At 48.2% G+C, this 14,480-nt stretch overlaps 1 protein-coding gene across 1 annotated transcript in view; it reads right to left on the reverse strand.

Annotated features, from left to right (window-relative positions):
* Positions 1-14,480, reverse strand: part of PRKX (protein kinase X-linked) — a 74,024-nt gene that overhangs the window by 41,228 nt on the left and 18,316 nt on the right. Inside the window, exon 2 of the mRNA XM_025435735.3 lies at positions 2,689-2,857. Coding sequence (XP_025291520.1) covers positions 2,689-2,857 — 169 coding nt within the window. The remainder of the gene's footprint in view (positions 1-2,688; positions 2,858-14,480) is intronic.

Here is a 14,480-nt window from a genome sequence, read left to right on the forward strand (position 1 = left end):
GGATGTATCTATGCAGCTTCCATCAAACCTATGTATTGCTACCTATCGTCTACCTATTGCTCAAGCGCAGAGGTCTGCCACTGAGGACCCTTTCACCCCCTATGACGTTATTTCGTCAAGGTCCAAATATAAACATTTTTGGTTGTCCCCACCGGAGATAGCCTGCTAGTGGCAGTGAGTGGGAGGAGCATGCGGAGGCCATAAACTTTCCTACATGACGCAGAGCTGTCCCACCAGAGAGGATGATGCCAGGGTGGAGAACCCGTGTCCTGAGGTCAAACAGCTCTGGGACACCAACAATTCCTGTACACCCAAAGGGCAAGGAGCAGGCATGGAGAGGCTGGTGTTTGGGCACACCCCAAGCCTGTGTCCCAGGGAAGTCTTGGCTTTGCATCCCAGACAATTACTCAGCTCTTCTAAAATTATCTCCACGGGCTGAGCTGGCCTTCGGAACGGCTCCATCCCCGAAAAGAACATGTTCTCCAATGTGCATTTAATGAGAGCCCTGGCATCTTCTCAAAAATACAACGGCACCGGTTCGCATACTGAACTTAGGATAATACCACCACTGGCGAACTTGCCAAGTCACTCAGCAGCAGCTTCTACCTCCAAATAATCGTTGTTCAGCTCAATACCTGGGATCATCAGCGTTCCTCGTGGCCTCAGGAAATGCCAGCAAGACCCCATCTTTCCAGAGAGTTGGGTGAGGTGACCCCGGTGCACAGCTGGGGGATTAAATGCACTCCTCACAGATGGTCTTTTCCCACAAAAAATGTGCCCTTCATCATGTGGCCCTAAACACCCTGTGGCCCCCATCCAGATACAATGTGGTCTCCATCCTATGTTCACAGAACTTCCAAGACTGATTCCACTTGCTTTTATACACAGTGTTTGGGCCCATCTGATCACTTAAGTGAGGATGCACAGAAAAAAACAACTGCTCGAGGTACATTATACTAAGGTCCACGTGCTCTGGGGGATCTACACTTACCAAGTCACTGAGTAGGTGTAACAGCTGAATTATATCCCCCAAAATTCTCGTGTTGAAGCCCTAACCCCAGGACCTCAGAATGGGACTGTGTTTGGAGGTGGGGTCTTTAGAGAGGGGACGAAGGTATAATGAGGTCAGTAGGGTGGGCCCTGATCCCGTAGGACTGAGGTCCTTAGAAGAAGAGGGGATGAGGACACAGACACGCACAGAGGGATGACCACGTGAGGACACGGGGAAAGCACGGCGTCTAGTATGTGATATAACTTGGGTCCCTATCGGAAAACGAGGGACAGCAAACTACAGAACGTTGGCTTGAGACCCCCCTGCCTTTGGAAGGAACCTGAGATGTGTGATGACCCTTTGGCCGTATCATAAGGGAGTCCACGTCTCCCGGGGACAACTTTGACTTAACATCCTAGCGAGCTAAGGCTCACTTTGGCAGCACATCTACTAAAAACCCTAGCGTGTGAAAGTCCACGTCCGGGACTGCTATCTTGCTTCATCCGAGAGGCATGACTAGAAGCTCTCCTTAGTTCCAGAGGGAAATCTACGTGCAGATTTTTCTTTTTCTGACCGTTGTTCTACCTCGGAACGAATGAGAGAATCACCCGGTGTGTGAGCGGCTCTGAGTCCCCGAATCACTGGCTACTTTTGTGTCCATGACTTGAACCATGAGATGCTACTGACCCCCGCCCTATCAGCACAAAATCACCCACAGCTCCATGAAAGGAAAATAAAACCAAAAATTTTTTTTTTAAAAAAATCAACCGATGGGGATCCCTGGGTGGCTCAGCGGTTTAGCACCACCTTCAGCCCAGGGTGTGATCCTGGAGACACAGGATGGAGTCCCACATCAGGCTCCCTGCATGGAGCCTGCTTCTCCATCTGCCTGTGTCTCTGCCTCTCTCTCTCTCTGGGTCTCTCATGAAATAATAAATAAATAAAATCTTTAAAAAAAATAAAAATAAGTCAGCTGATTCCTTTCTCCCCCTCGTTGCACACACAACAGGTCCCTACTCTGGGTAAGACACCATTTGGAGGAGTCGAGATGCACAGGAAATGTTCCAGAGCCGTGACGGGGTGCTCCTGTCTCTACAGGTGCATCAGAGAAGGGCTGGGGTTGGCCAGGTGTGAGGGGACCCGGAGGGGACACAGAGGAAGGAGGCATTGCAGGAGGGGTGGCCTGTGACAGGTGAGGAAGGGACAACAAGAAGAAACGAGAACAAGATGGCGGAGGGGAGACATGGACACAGGTTGGGAGGCCGCCACATCCAAGAAGGGGTAAGAGAGGCATCTCCGTGCATCCCGTGTCTGGCACCTGGGGGCAGACCAGTCTTAGCATCCCCCAGCAAGAGCATGGGCAGACAGGGATGTCTTCGTTTGGTGCAGGGCACCCCCAACTGGAGATACGCAGCTATCCCCTGGAACCCCAAGGAGCATCCTGCATGAATGAGGTTGAGCAGGGACGGTGGCCCTGATGGGGATGAGGGGAATAGAGTGTCCGGCTGGGCCGTGCATGCCCCTTTGCATGTCCTGCTTGCCCAGGGCCCCAAGGTCTGCGCTGGTCCCAACAGCACCAGTTTCTCCAGAGCCCGGGCCAGCCTGAGTTTCCACCGTGAGCTCATTCCACCCCACCTGGGCTCTCAGAGACGGAATGACCAAACGACCAAGACTCGGCCATGTGGGGAAGGACTCACAGCTTGACCAGGAACGGATGGCTGACTTCCTTGAGCACCGACTTCTCATTGTGGACATGCTGCTCCTGCTTCAGGCGGATGACGTCGGGGATGCTCATCACCTTCAAGGCGAAGAAGTGCTTGGCCGCCTTATCCTTGACCAGCTGCACCCGTCCGAATGTTCCGGTGCCTGGAGTGGGGGAGACAGCACAAGACTTACCCAACGCCACGCGTCTGCTCCAGCAGCTCCCGACCCCAGCAGGCGGCGGGTGACAATATTTTCAAGAAGCTCTGTTCTGGAAGTTTCAGGCGAGGGCTGGTGTGATGCAGACGTCAACAAAGACAACCACTGCCTCTGCAATGTCCTTCAACTGGAGGGGAAGCTGGCCACCGATTCTACAAATGGGTCGTCATGGAGAGCACAAGGAAGGGATGGAAGAGGGCGGGAAAGACTCTTTCCCATGCTCACCAAAAAGGCTCTGTAACACGCGAACCCCTGCTAAAAGCACTGGGTCTTTATTTTAAAATGTGCTACGGAATGGAATCTGGGGCATATACCAACACGATCTGGGAACATAGACCGACGCGGGTAGGAGGGGAAAAGGTGGAGGCTGAGACCACAGTGAAATTTAAAAATTGCAACCATAACACACGTGCAAGGAAATCAAACTATCTTTTGTACCCCGCTGGGACGTTTCCAACCCAAATGCATCCTCTTCCTCCACCGCCGGGCTTTCCTACTCCTCTGAGCCTCAGTGTGGAGGGCACGATGCCTGCTGTCCACCCCTCACCCAGGTTGGCAGCCGCTGAATGCAAATAGGAGAGCAAAGAGCCCAAGGAATTTTATCTGTGGCCAGAGAAGACGTAAAGTACAGGGACACCGAAATGGAAATCTGTACACGTGAGCCTCAAGTCCCTGGTGCCCAAGGAGCTTATAAAGGGCACCCGGGCTTTCCGTCACCATGTAGGCAGCTGCACAGGAAGGGGTCTTCCCAGGGATGAAAGCACGCAAAATGCTCAACACCTGGAGCCCTCTGGTTGGAAAGCCGGCAATGAACGTCCTAGGAGGGAGAAAGGACTCCAGAAGAGCTGGAGAAGGAGAAGGGCCCTGGGATCCCCCAACACAAGCCCACGGCCACGGATGTCCTTTCCTTCTTATGCAGCGTTTGGACCTGGGTACAGTAACGTGAGACACAGCACCATGTCACAGCCAGGCCAAAACACCTTGTTTTAGGGATTTCTATAAATGAGGATTGCCGAGCTGTGAAATAAATCTCCTCGCCTCCGGGGGTGGGGTGGAGGGCGGGAAGGAGGATACCAGGAGTCCACCTTGGCTTTGAAGTGGATTGTGGATCTTTTACCGTAGGAGGAGCAGAGAGGGAGCCGCGAAAACACAGAAAACTCAGTGTTGTGCAAGGAGGAGCGAGCGACGAGGGATGGTAGGCACAGTCACAAAGGGGATTCTCAGTAGAAGGTCATTCGGAAGCACACAAAGAATCGTAAGGGGGTAAGGCAGTGGGGTGTTGGTATGGAATCCAGTCAAAACTAGGAGGCGTGGTGGGGGCAGCGGGGAGACCGTAAAGAGGGTGGACGGGCCAAGCTTCGGGGTCCCCATGCAGACATTGATGTTTCTGCTAGGTGGTGTACACAGCAGGGACCCCGACATCCGTTGCCAGGTTTGGCTTATATTTGATCAAACACATGCCTCGTCGGGCTTCTACTGTTATCTCCCCAGCAGGACAGGTGGAGGGGAGCACACCACAGAAGTCCTGCCACGCCGTCACATCCTCACGAGGGAAAGAAGGCCTTGTGCCTGGCTCGCTCTTCTTGATATCTTGCTCCACTGCCCCCCGAGAAGGAGCCCCTTTGTCACTGGACTGCATTCACTAGATCATACTCTGACTTTCGGCCCTCATGTTTGACCTGCAATGGGATGTTCCTGAGCCTACGTGAAAGACAACCCCAACTACGACTCCGGTTTTTCCACGTGTCTGCCTGCAACGCCTTCCAAGCTCTCTCGGAGTAGCGTCAGCTGTACGGACACAGAAATCCAAATGGGTTACTTATGTCCGGCAGCCAAAACCTGAGCTACCTGGGGCGGACGTGGGCAGGCCCTGGATGCCACAATCAGATTGGGGGCCCACATAGGTCAACAGTCTTGTTCAAGGCAGACAGAAGCAGCACACTGCAATTTTCAGCTCGGACCACATAAATGCACAGAACCCAAGACAACGTTAGCGGTGTTGGTCATAAGTCATCAAGGTGGTGGACGGAATATGGGCAAAACGAACACAGATCTCTCCACTTGGTGTTGGGCGGCTCGCCAATACACACTCCCAGCTCTCAATAACTCCCTCCAGAAAGTAGAAATCTCCTTTTTTTTTTTTTTTTTTTTACTATTGTTGCAGGTGAGGATAGCCATCGGGCCCTCCTCTGCCCAATAAGACACACAACGGATTACTAGTCAGCCATAAAAAAGGAAACATAAGGTTTCCACCATTTGCAATAATATGGATGGGCCTTGAGGTCATTATGCTGAGTGAAATAAGTCAGACAAAGGCAAAGAGAGTATGATCTCACTTGTATATGGACTCTGAAAAGGGGGAAAAAAAAAAAAAAACTCAGAAAAAGTTCAGATTTCTGGTTACCAGAGATGGGGCATGAGATTAGAACAAATGGATGAAAAATAAATAAATAAATAAATAAATAAATACATAAATAAATAAATACATAAATAAATAAAATTTTTAAAAAATTAAAAAAAAAAAGAACAAATGGATGAAGATGGTCAAAAGGTACAAAATTCCAGTTGTAAGATAATTAAGTCCTGGGGCTGGGCTACCATACAACGTGATCACCACAGTTAATGGCTTTATGACATATTTCAAAGTTGCTGAAAGAGTGAATCCTACAAGTTCTCATTACAAGAAAAGGATGTCAACTACACTGCGGTAATAATTTCAAAATACATGTATTTGTCAAGTCATTACGTTGTTCACCTTACACTTAACACAATGCTGTCAACAGTATCTCAGTACAACTGAAAAAAAAAAAAAATGGGGCAGCCCCGGTGGCTCAGCGGTTTAGTGCCGCCTTCAGCCCAGAGCATGATCCTGGAGACCCGGGATCGAGTCCCACGTTGGGCTCCCTGCATGGAGCCTGCTTCTCCCTCTGCCTGTGTCTCTGCCTCTCTCTCTATGTCTCTCTGAGTCTCTCATGAATAAATGAAGAAAATCTTTAAAAAAAATAATAAACTAAAAAAAAAAAAATCTTGACCCCCCCCCACAGGGTTTAAATAAAATGACACATACAAAGCACATCACACAGCATCTCAGTCAAGGTGATGAATGAATTTTCCATCAGTGTAAAATGAAAGTCAGCCTCACAAATGTTCTGTGTGGTGGTGGTTACGTAATGCTATGCGTTTGTGAATAAGGCATCAACGCGAACGCCTAGAATGGATGCATTTTGTTGTGTGTAAACTAGATCTCCAGGACATTAACCGCCACTCCCCCAAATTAGGCTGAGATAGATTTTCTTAAGTAGGCTCCATTAAATAGATTCTCTGCTCCCCATGTGTAATATCATGGATTGGAAGTCCACTTGGCAAATTAGGTCACAAAAGAGGACACGTGGCATTGGAATGACCACCTAGAACCAGAAAGGCCCAGGGTGCACAAAGCTCTCCTCCTTAGAGAACCGCGGGGAAAAGGTTACTGTAAGTGCAGCCGCGACAAAAACGCTCCAGTCAACACACCAACTTCCAAAGTATCGGAGACCGCCATTTTTATTTTCATTTTTTTTTTTTTTTTATATGTTGAAACTGAACGGTAACTTGCGGCAACAAGTTCTGCAGATCAAGTATCTTTTACATCCGTTTGTGATTAATCCCTGGGCACGCGTTAGTTGGTTAAATGTGCAGGTGGATGAATTCATGGATAAGCCAACGACCAAGTCCACATAATGGAAGTAGCAGCAGAACGTCTGTGGCCTACACCAATGGACGTCCTTTGGTAAATGTGGGCAAAGTTAGAGAAACCCACGGAGATGGAGAAGCATGAGTGAGGACAAGATTAAATCCCAGGGTGGCCCCTCAGTCCCGTGTTCCCCGTGGCATAAGCACTTTGGACCCTAAGTACGTCAGATGTCACAGGGAATGCCATAGAGAGCATTTAAAGCACCTCCATATATTTGTAAAGCAAACTATATAAAGTACCTCCACCATGATCCAAGTAAGGTCCACACAGCTGTTTACAGGATCACAGAGAAGCCAGTTCCTGGTTTCATGGATGTCCTTTGATTATGGAAGGTATGATCCCTGGGGGGAGGGCACATGGGGACCCTCCTGTCTATTTTACGTCTTCTGACTCCTAAATTATTAACAGTCACACTAGCTCATGTAAAAATTTCAGAAAAATCATCTCTATCTTACACCCTAGTGGACTATCCTATGTTACCATCTTCAAGAAGCGGTATTACAGGGAGCATGGGTGGCGCAGTTGTTGAGTATCCAACTCTTGGTTTCGGCTCAGATCACCATCTCAGGACGGTGAGGTCATGCCCCACATCGGGCTCTGTGCTTAGTGCACAGTCCGCACTCTGCTTGGGATTCTCTCTCTCCCCCTCTGCCCCTCCCCTTAATCATGCACACACTCTCTCTCTGCAAAAAAAATTTTTAAATCTTAAAAAAAAAAAAAGTAGATGAAAAAGTGTATCGCCTAAGTCCACCGATGTAGGATTTGACCACAGCTATTTGGCCAACGGCATCTGTAAGAAGGTCTCTGGCTCCAAAGGCATCTGTTCCATCTGATGACTTGGAGGTCCAGTGACTGTGAAAGGTGATTGGAGCAGGTCACCTGCCTCCCTTTCTCTTACCTGAGCCTACCTACAGTTTGCCACCATTAAAAAATAAAGCAAAAAAGAAAATAGGAGAGACGGGATCCCAAGCCAGTTGCTATGACTCTTTCCCTCCTGGATAGTTTCCTCCAGGTTACTTTAATTTTCGTTAACTTTTATTTTAGTTGTTTTTTTTTTCTTCACAACACATTCAGTCTACTGCTAAATTTAGTTTAATAAATTCACTGTTTTTTTGACAGCAGCAGAAAGAGGTATTTCCTGTCGTTTCCTATAAAAAGACTCCTCATGATGTCCTTACCACTGTCCCTGTAAAGTTTTTTTTTTTTGAAGATTTTATTTATTTATTATTCATGAGAGACAGAGAGAGAGAGGCAGAGACACAGGCAGAGGGGAAGTGGGCTCCATGCAGGGAGCCCGATGTGGGACTCGATTCCGGGACCGTGGGATCACGCCCTGAGCTCAAGGGAGATGCTCAACCGCTGAGTCACCCGGGCTGCCCCTTCCTGTTAAGTTTTTAAGCAAATGCCATGACAGGTCCATCCTCGCCGGTGTCCCTGAGCCTGACAAGAGTGCTGCTAAGTGCAAAAATGAAGAAAATAGAACGAAATGAAATTCCGTCCTGCTCACACTGCACACTCCCGGACACAGAACTGTGCCTCTCGCCAGCCTCCCTTCATGCAGTTTCCCCACAGACGGGCGCCCCACGATGCCTTCCGCTCTACACGGACAACTACAAACAGACATACACGAACCACAACACACCACAGGACGAAGAGTGCATTGAAATCTAGCACAGGATCTTAAATACCTCATCCACGACCTCCCCTTTTAAATGTTGTTGAGGAGAACAAAGAAGAATAAGGAAAAGGCAATAATAGATCCCAAGAGGAACTAAAGAACCCCTGGCAGGCCAGCCCACACAGATAAGAGTGAGCCACCTCCAGCTGCAATTATATAAAAGTATTCACAGGTAAACAAATAAGGAGCCGAAGGCATTTCTATTTAAACAAAACAGAGATGTGGCGCCTGGGTGGTTGAGTCTGTTTAACGTCTGACTCTTGATTTCACCTCAGGTCTTGATCTCAGGGTCATGAGTGCAAGCCCTACATTGGGTTCCATGCTGGGCGCAGTGCTTAAAAAAATATAAAGGTTAAAAAGTAAACATAGACAAAGACAGGCAGGGATACTGCGTTTGATCTGTGTCTGTATTCAGGACTTCCACCTCCTCCCCAAAGGCACACCCAAAATATAAAATCCCACTTCATTTATTTGTTTAATCTGGATATAAGAATAGGGCTTTATTCTGTGCCAGGGAATGGACTCTCTGACTGGGTCACAAAAAAAAAAAAAACAAAAACAAAAACAAAAAAAAACTGTGTTCCTTGATCCCAGGGCAAGAAGAGTCACAAAAGGAGTTAATGACCGGGGATCCCTGATGACTCAGTAGGTTGAGCTCCTGCCTTCAGCCCAGGGCGTGATCCTGGAGTCCCAGAATCGAGTCCCACATCGGGCTCCCTGCCTGTTTCTCCCTCTCCCTGTGTCTCTGCCTCTCTCGCTCTCTCTGTGTCTCTCATGAATAAATAAATAAAATCTTAAAAAAAAAAAAAGGAGTTAATGACAGATGCACAGTCAGATGATAGCTACTCAGGTCCACAGATAGATGATGGACGGATGGATGGATGCTAGATGGTTGGATAGATAGATGGATAGATGCATAGATGGATGGACAGATGGACAGGTAAATGAATAGATGGACGGATAGATGGAGAGGTGGTTGATGGATAGGTGGGTAGATGGATGGACGGAGAGATGGACAGATAATGAATAGATGGATGGATAGATGGAAAGGTGGATGATGGATAGGTGGGTAGACGGATGGACGGATAGATGGGACAGGTAGATGGATGGATAGATGGAGAGGTGGTTGATGGATAGGTGGGTAGATGGATGGACGGATAGATGGGACAGGTAGATGGATGGATAGATGGAAAAGTGGATGATGGATAGGTGGGTAGATGGATGGATGGAGAGATGGACAGATAAATGAATAGATAGATGGAGAGATGGTTGGATAGATGGATGGATGCATAGATGGAGAGATGGATGCATAGACAGATGGATGGACAGATGGAGAGATGAATGGATGATGATGGCTGGATAGATGGATGGATAGATGGATATGATAAATGAGATAGATAATAGATGAATGAATGGAAAGAAAGATAATAGCTGATGGATGGATGGATGGATGGATGGAGACAGACACATAGACAAACATATAGAGGATAAGCAGATGATTAACATACAGATGGTTGATATAGATACGATGAGATACACGCGATGGATGGATGGGGTGGATGAATGGACAGAAAGACAAGCTAACTGGTAAATAGGTAAATAGATCATAGATGACTGATACATCCATTGGCAGATAACAGATGAGATAAATGAGATGGGTGAGAGATAGGTGGACGGATGTGTAGAAAGATGTTAACTTACAGACAGACAGACACAGAGATACTAACTTACTTGTTAAGCCTATTTCCCAAACAGAAAATAAAACTTCATCAAAACGCATCTGGCAATAACCCGTCATTTCCGACTTTGTGTCCTAACAGCCACAATGGGACAGCAAAACTACTCCCGAGCGTTACGGCACGCCTGGGAAAAGTATCCTGGGACTCAGGGTCTGTTGCTTCCCCGAGAGAAGGGTTCATGTTTCCATCACGTTAACGGCCATCGGAGCAGGGGCAGAGAGCCCAGTCGGCGCAGAGGACGTGCTCTCTGGGTGGGCACAGCCCTTAGACGCTTAACCACATGGAGCCACGGAGAGGATTAAACCCACCCTGGCCTCAGGCCTGACATGCACTCTAGGCTCCACCAATCCTCCGGGGTCTGGACGCCACCTCATCTCACCTGTCATCTGATGAAGGTCACAATTTTGACCCGGGAGCATCCCATGTGCAAAAATAAACCTGTGGAAGACGGAGCCCGTGTCCACCCCACCCTGGAATGGCCTGCACCCAGCACTGCATGCACGTGCGGAATAACAACATCCAAACAACAGCTCTTACAAAATACCAGCTGCCACTGGTGGGAGGGGAAGTGAGAATTGCTCCTGACACGCAAGGACGACACAGCCACGTCTGAGTCAAAGACCCATGTTGTTCGCCATCAACCCCGACCTGCTCCTCTTCCTAAGCTGGGGTGTCTCCTGAATTAGGATGCTTAGTGTGCTCTCGCACGGGCATCCCAGATGCGACGGAAACAGGGCAGGCACGTGCCAGGGGAGGGAGGGAGCGTGCAGGAGGCCTCGTCCCCCTGATATGCACAGGAGACGACAGCCAACAGGTCAGTGGTGGGTGGAAAACCTCCAGGAGCAGAGCTTCCTAGCGGGCCTGCAGCGATGCGGGGAAAGTCGCACGCACGTGGTAGTGCATGCCTTCTTCATGCACAGGGCAGGTGTGGGAAAGGACGCTTCTAAGGAGGCACCCCCAGAAGTGAGCGGAGCCCCCACGCCTGACCCATTGGTGGGTCGGCCACCATGCTCCACCCTGGGTTTCCAGGGAACACGTTCCTTCCTCATCCTTCCACACGGCGTGGCATAGTAAGGTACACAGGGTGACACGGGCGGTCTGTATTGAGGCGTACTGACCACAGACCTTCTTGGGTGACCCACTACGACAGGGTCTGGACTATGCTTCAGATCCAAGACTGCTAAGGATCAGACGTCCGTGTCCATGGACTCAGATGCAGCATTTGTGCATGACAAGGACTTGGAGGCAAATGATACACTCCTAACTCACCAGGTGCTCTAGGTAAGGTGGTCTGAAGGAATTCAGCGGACTCATAACAGGAGGCTCTTGGACTCAGGTGAGTAACCCGGACACCCTGAGAAAGCTGGGGCAAGGGGGGTCCCTTCCCACCAGCACACACCACACGTGCCAGGTGTTGCCAAGCACCCACGTTTACCTGGAACCCCCGGCGGAAAGCTCTCAGGGATCACTTCTCTCCTCCACCCAGCTCATGCATAGACTTTCTATCTCCCAAACTGTCTGGATGGGAGAAATTAGCTCAAAAAGCTTTTAAAGCAAATGAAAAACAGGCGATTCCTAAGGAGGCCAACAGGATGCACTCCGCTGGTCATTAAAACATCCGTCCTCTCTTTATCGTCATAGTTGCTGTTGAAAAGGACGACTCTAGAAAGATCCAGGACGCTACAATGGGTCCTGCGGGGTCACGGGAGAGGACAGATGCGGGACAAAAGGAGATGCATTTCACAGTATGATTTTCATGATTTTTTTAGTGTGTGAACTATGGAAATGTTTCATCTCCATAATAGCAGAGTTTGTATGAAATGGATCCGTTAAGCGAAATGGATGCATTAAGTAATCATTGCAAAATACAGCTGACCCTTGAGAGGGTTAGGGGTGCCGACGCCCCATGCTGTCGAAAATCTGCGTGTGACTTTTCACGCCCCCAAAACATATCTACTAAGAAGCCTACTGTTGACCCGAATCCTTAGTTATAACGATGGGTTCACACATGGCTTATATGTTCTACGTATCACTTACTATATTCTTACCATAAAGTAAGCTACAGGAAAGAAAATGTGATGAATAAAATTGTAGAGAAAACACATTTGCGGTGCCATATTGCATTTTTCGTAAAAAATAATAATAACAAAGACCGTGTATAAGTGACCCCGCGGAGTTCAAACCCGTGTTGTGCAAGAGTCGACTGTAATCACTGCATCACAATGCATGAATTTATCATTGTAAAACTCACTTGTAAAAAAAAAAACAAAAAAAAAAACTCACTTGTTCTCTCTGGCATGTCCCCCTCCTGGTAATATCAGCAAAGATGATAAGCTACAACGTATGAAATAATAAAAGTCTAAAGCATTCAATTCTCCTTCAAATAGCCGAGTTTTAAAGTTATTGTTGGACTCAAGTATAGTCAGATTTCTCTTTTATGGGGAAAAAAGCCTTAAAAAAAAGTGTGCTAATTCCGTGATTTAACATAAAACACGGAACTGGACCCTGGGAATCATATGGCCCCATGAACTACATCTCAATAAGCAAGCGTTACCGACAAAAAGTGTGCTTTGCATAATCTCGTGAAGATTCTTTTTTTTTTTTAATTTTTATTTATTTATGATAGTCACAGAGAGAGAGAGGAAGATTCTTTTTTTAACCTGGAATATTTACTTCAAAGATCAGCTGAAAAGACTGGACCCAGTTCCACTGAGCCCTGGCTGGGAAGGGAGGGTTGTTTTGGGAGTCTGCTCGTCTAGACAGCTCTTTGTTTTTTTTGTTTCGTTTTGTTTTGTTTTTAAACAAGTAACTCCCTCAAAATTGTGCTGAGTCAGGCAATATTCGATTTCACATTATGCTATTTTAAAAGATAAAAATGGAACAGACGTTTTGGAAACACCGCTCTCCTGTTTGCAAATTTTTGACTGAATTATCCTCTCCCCCATCAAAGATACAGAAACGATAACCACGAAGGGAAAAGAAACACAGGAAGTTCCCACCCGCCCCCAGCACTAGCAAATGTCCCACAAGGGAAATGCCTGGAATTCCTGGCTCGGCGTTGGTGTTTCTATAAGCATAAGTATCTGTAGCTCTGGATGTCCCTCGGGTGAGTCTTCATCCAGAACAAAGGTTGGTCTTCACACGTTCCCAATAAAAGCCAGCCAGGATACCAACACAGCCCTAAAAACTGCATCCAGGGAGAGATGGAATGTGTCACGGTAACCCCCGAAACGCCCCCAAAATGAACTGCCCTTTAGGTGAGGGTTTCTCAACCTCTGCAGTGCTGACACGTGAGGCTGGAGGACTCTCTGGGGCAGAGCGTCCTGTGCACTGCAGGGCATTGAGCAGCGTCCCTGGTCTCCACCCTCCACACGCCAGGTTTGGCAACCCCACACCCGATTGTCGCGACCGAAAATATCCCCTGACATTGTTGGATGTTCATGGAGGAGCAGAAACACCAATGGTTGAAAAGCACTGCCGGCTGATTGATAGATGATAGATATACAGATGATTGATGACTGATTGATGATTGAGGATAGATGACGGATGGATGGATGGATGGATGGATGGACACGCAGATGGGAGAGAATCTCTCCCACTAAGGCAGAGTGTCCTCCACTCTGGCACAGCTGGCATCTAGGGTGGTTCTGATGGGGCGTCCTGGGCACCTACCGGCGGGTGCTGAGCACCATCCCTCATCTGCATCCACCAGATGCCCTCATCACGGACCCCACATCTAGCTGTGACAATCAGTAATGCCCAGACATTGCCAAGTGTCCAGAATCAGCCCCCATTAAGAATCACCGCCATCGGGATGCCTGGGTGGCTCAACGGTTGAGCATCTGCCTTCGATTCAGGGCGTGATCCCGGGTCTGGGGATCGAGTCCCACATCGGGCTCCCCACAGGGGAGCCTGCTTCTCCCTCTGCCTGTGTCTCTGCCTCTATGTATCTCTCATTAATACATGAATAAAATATTTTAAAGAATAAAAAGAAGAAGAACCATGACCACATGGAGCATGCACTGCCCAGTAGAACTTTCTGTGGGGCAGGAACCTTTCACATCCTCTGTCCGATGGAGTAGGCTCACATTCATGGGGCAGGGGGAAGAGGGGGTTACTGAGGTTGTAAAATGCAGCTCCTGAGACGGGCTAGTGAGACAATACTATTCCCCTATTCCACGTGGCCAACGGCTACCATATTGGACAGCTTTAAAGTTCCACCAATTCAGCTCACACTCCATTCTTGTATCAAGTGACAACTGCCAAGTTAGAAATATCTAGAAAACTCCATCTTTGACCACAAAGGATTTAGGTAGTCAGGGGGGATGAATACGACCTCAGTCTCTGAATGAAGACCACCTCAGTACAATGAGGCTCGGCATCCTTTCTCCCCCGCTCTCAGTATTTTACCGTGTGTCA

The sequence above is a fragment of the Canis lupus genome, chromosome X (genome assembly GCF_003254725.2).
Source record: "Canis lupus dingo isolate Sandy chromosome X, ASM325472v2, whole genome shotgun sequence".
Lineage (NCBI taxonomy): Eukaryota > Metazoa > Chordata > Mammalia > Carnivora > Canidae > Canis > Canis lupus.